Here is a 3,501-nt window from a genome sequence, read left to right as displayed (position 1 = left end):
CCAAGGACCATTTGGATATTTATAACATAATTTGTGGGCCATACAAAATTATCAACTTAAAGATTAACCTGCTAAGACACTGGGGGGTAGGGGAGGCTGGAGGAAGGTCAAGGGGGAAAAAAGGAAACAAATGTACTACTCTTTGTAATATTTTAAGCAATAAAACAAAATTAAAAAAAGAAAAATACGGGAAAAAGTCATCAATACATATTGATATGTATTCTTAATATATTATGTATGACATTTCTTCTGAAAAAAAATTACCCTGCTATATTTGGTCAAACATTTAATTAACTCATCCCTAATGCCTTGGCAGGGCCAGACCAAATGATTTTGTGGGTCTTACATGGCTCACAGGCCAGGCGTTCCCCACCCCTGCTGTAGAGGATCTGGAAACTTTGGTATTTTAGCTACATGATGCTTTTGTCTTAGTTTCCACAATAGTCTTCGCACCAGATTGTGGATCTCATACATTGATCAGTCAGCCAGGTTCTGCTTATTGGGTTCCATGAATGATTTGGTCCATTGCTTTTCTTTCAGTTAAACATAGGCTGTAACCCTTGCCCATTACCTCCTGACGTGAGGTCCTAAAAGTCCTTAAGTTCATAGACTTCATCTTCCTTTTCCCTCAGAGTGAAAGCTGACACCTTGTAGCTCTGGGGAGACAGACCAAATACCAAGTCCAGGTCCAAAATGGATAGACCTTGTTGCTTTAAGAAATTTGGAGCCTAATAATTTTTTTGGGGAAATTTCAGTCAGAATCCTCAAGTCTGTGCTTTGAGGGACACACTTTTAAAGGAAGACACCGTTCCTACCTCTTCCATATATTTATCTATCTTGTGGCGAGATGGATGTGTGCAACACCTTTGCCTGGAATGGTATGGGTTGGTGTTAATGGGATTGTGAGTGATCCATTGAAAAGAAATCTGTTCCTGTTTTCTGTACTGTAGGCAGTTCAAGGTGTGCCTTAGAACCCACTTCAAGGAGAAGTGGCAGAATTGTGAGAAGGGACAGCCTTGCCTTCAGTCCCATTCTCTGTGCCAGCTTCGGTTCCAGGAAGGTCTGGGTGGCTATCTTCTTTTGGGGGCTTTTCCTTGCAGAAGAACTTCTTCAGCATATCCTGAATTTCCTTCTTGATGGTCTTGTGCATGTACCCATAGATGTAGGGGTGGATGCAGCACTGCAGGAAGAAAAGCCAGATTATTATGGTGATCACCCACTGGGGTACCTTGGTTTGGATATCCACCCACACAGCTAGGACCGCTAGAAAGCAGTAGGGCCCCAGGGATAGCACGTAGGAGAAAATGATGAGGAAGATCACTTTAGCAGCTTTGCACTGGTAGCACCTGGGCAGAGGAGGGTCATTGTTGCTGTTTCGACGACTTGGTGGGAGACTCTCTGGGATGTTCACTGCTTCGATGTCATCCTCACTGAAATTGATGTTGTCCTCATCAAAGTCCATGTCATCTTCACCCAAGTCAATGTTGCACTGGTTGACCTCTATGTGACTGCTGCCTGCTTGCATGCTGCTCTCAGTTTTGGTATCACCTTCTTTACCCTCCATGCTGCCATCGTTGGCTATGAAGCTGCTTTCTCCGACCTCCTTGCTGCCCTTGGCCTCCATGTTCCCTTCCTTGGGTTCCATGCTGCCCTCTTCGGCCTCCACACTGCCCTCCTTCACCTTGATCTCACCTTCATTCTGGCTGTGGAACTTGCTCTCACCCTGGAACTCATCTTTCTTCTCTCCCTCTTCATCCTCATTCTCCACACAGTCCTTGGCCCGAACCTTCAAGCTGTGGCTCTTGACGTTGTACAGAAGAGCATGCTGACGCCGGGCTGCACCAAACACCACAGAGTAGCAGGCAATCATGACAGCCAGTGGAATGATGATAAAGGACACCACACTGAGAATGGTGTAGCTGGGGCTGGCCCCCCAGATCATGGAGCAGAGGGCATTATGCTCATCAAAGGCAGCCTGACCCCAGCCATAGAGTGGGGGTGTGCTCTGCAGGATGGCCAAGATCCAGGTGCCATAGAGGAGCATGTAACCCCGGCGTGGGGTCATTTTGGCTGGGTAGGAGAGTGGGTGGATGATAGACAGGTAGCGATCCACTGACACTACAACGATGGTGTTGACACTGGCAAAGGCGAACAGGTGAGTGAGGCTAACCAGGGCAGTACAGAAGTGGCTGTTGAGGGGCCAGAAGAGAGGCACAGAAATGGCCACTACCCAGGGGGCCACGAGTGAAACTTGCAGCAGGTCAGTGATGAGGAGGTTAAAGATGAAGCGGTTGGTCACCTGCAGCAGCTGAGGCTTGCGCTGCAACACGAGTGCTAGCACTATGTTGCCAATGAATGAAGCAGTGAGAAAGATGAGCAGCACGCTCGAGCGGATGATGCCGTGAGCCAGGCTGATGGGCATTTTGGAAAATGGGATGCACGTGTGGCTGCTGTTGCTTTCCCGAGTAGTGTTGGTGCAGGTGGAGGTCATGTCGGTGGTAGGCGTATGTAAGACAGGGTTCAGGCTTGGAGCCGGCACCAGCAGGCGGTAAAGGGGTGCACAGACCACACTCACTGCTGAGGATGAAAGAAAGAAACACGTGGGCCAGGTTAGTCACCGAGGGGGCACCAGCTTCAGGGCTTCAGCACCTGGCAGCAGTGCTGCCTAATCCCCTCCCCAAGGTCATCACACAGCCTCCTTTGCCTTTCTCTCAATCCTTCCCTTACTCTCCAAGTCTCTCTGCCTCTTTCTAGGGGTTCTCCGAGTCCCTCCCACTTGTCTTTCCTACTGGAGCATGCATGTCTGTGCTACTATCTTTGAGTCACACAGTTTGAGTTTCTCAAGTTTCCCCAGCTGTCTCTCCCGGTAGCGCCTGCACGTGCTCTGTGTCCCAGCCTATTTGCGTTTAATTCTTTCTCTTCAGTGTCTCTAGCATACTTTTTCTGTATCTCCTGAAGTGTGTGTACATGTCTCACAGTTTTACTCCAACTTTCTCACCCCTGCTTCTCACTTTGCCCTCTGTCTCTATTTCTTAGACTCGCTAGCACAATCGTGCTCTGTCAGTCTCTGTCAGCTCGTCACATTTCATTTCTGTCTCTTGTGTACTCCAGTCTCTCAAACTCTTGGTCAGTTTGTCTCTCAGTCTCTCTGTGTCTCTTTCACTAGCAGACTTTCTCTGTAGCTGTGTATGTGTGTCTCCATCTCTCTTCCTCTTTCTCTCAGCCTTGTCACTGTCTCTTCCTCCATCTCTTTCTGATGCACTCTTGTTTCTCTTTGTGTCTCTGCCTGTCACTGACTGTGGCTCACTAGAACATGCACTTCCAGGTCTTTTCCTGATGTCTTGTCTCTCCATTTCTCTGACAATCTTTGTGGGTCCCTAACGCACCTGCTCAGTATCACTTGCTGTATGTGTGTCCTGTAAGTCTCTGTGTCTCTCCAACTCTCCTGTTTCCATGTTTCCCTCTGATTCTCTATGTTGTCACTTTCTATTGCTGTGCTTT

The 3,501-nt window shown here is 48.1% G+C and overlaps 1 protein-coding gene across 1 annotated transcript; it reads right to left on the bottom strand.

Annotated features, from left to right (window-relative positions):
* Positions 1-979: 979 nt before the first annotated feature.
* On the bottom strand, positions 980-2,491 carry GPR101 (G protein-coupled receptor 101). The gene has a single exon (XM_023756427.1). The coding sequence runs from the start codon at positions 2,489-2,491 to the stop codon at positions 980-982; it is 1,512 nt and encodes a 503-aa protein (XP_023612195.1).
* Positions 2,492-3,501: the final 1,010 nt, after the last annotated feature.

This window comes from Myotis lucifugus, unplaced genomic scaffold (genome assembly GCF_000147115.1).
Source record: "Myotis lucifugus unplaced genomic scaffold, Myoluc2.0 scaffold_2, whole genome shotgun sequence".
NCBI classification, from domain to species: domain Eukaryota; kingdom Metazoa; phylum Chordata; class Mammalia; order Chiroptera; family Vespertilionidae; genus Myotis; species Myotis lucifugus.
Note: the sequence above shows the minus strand (reverse complement) of the source record. Positions and strands in the feature narration are given on the sequence as shown.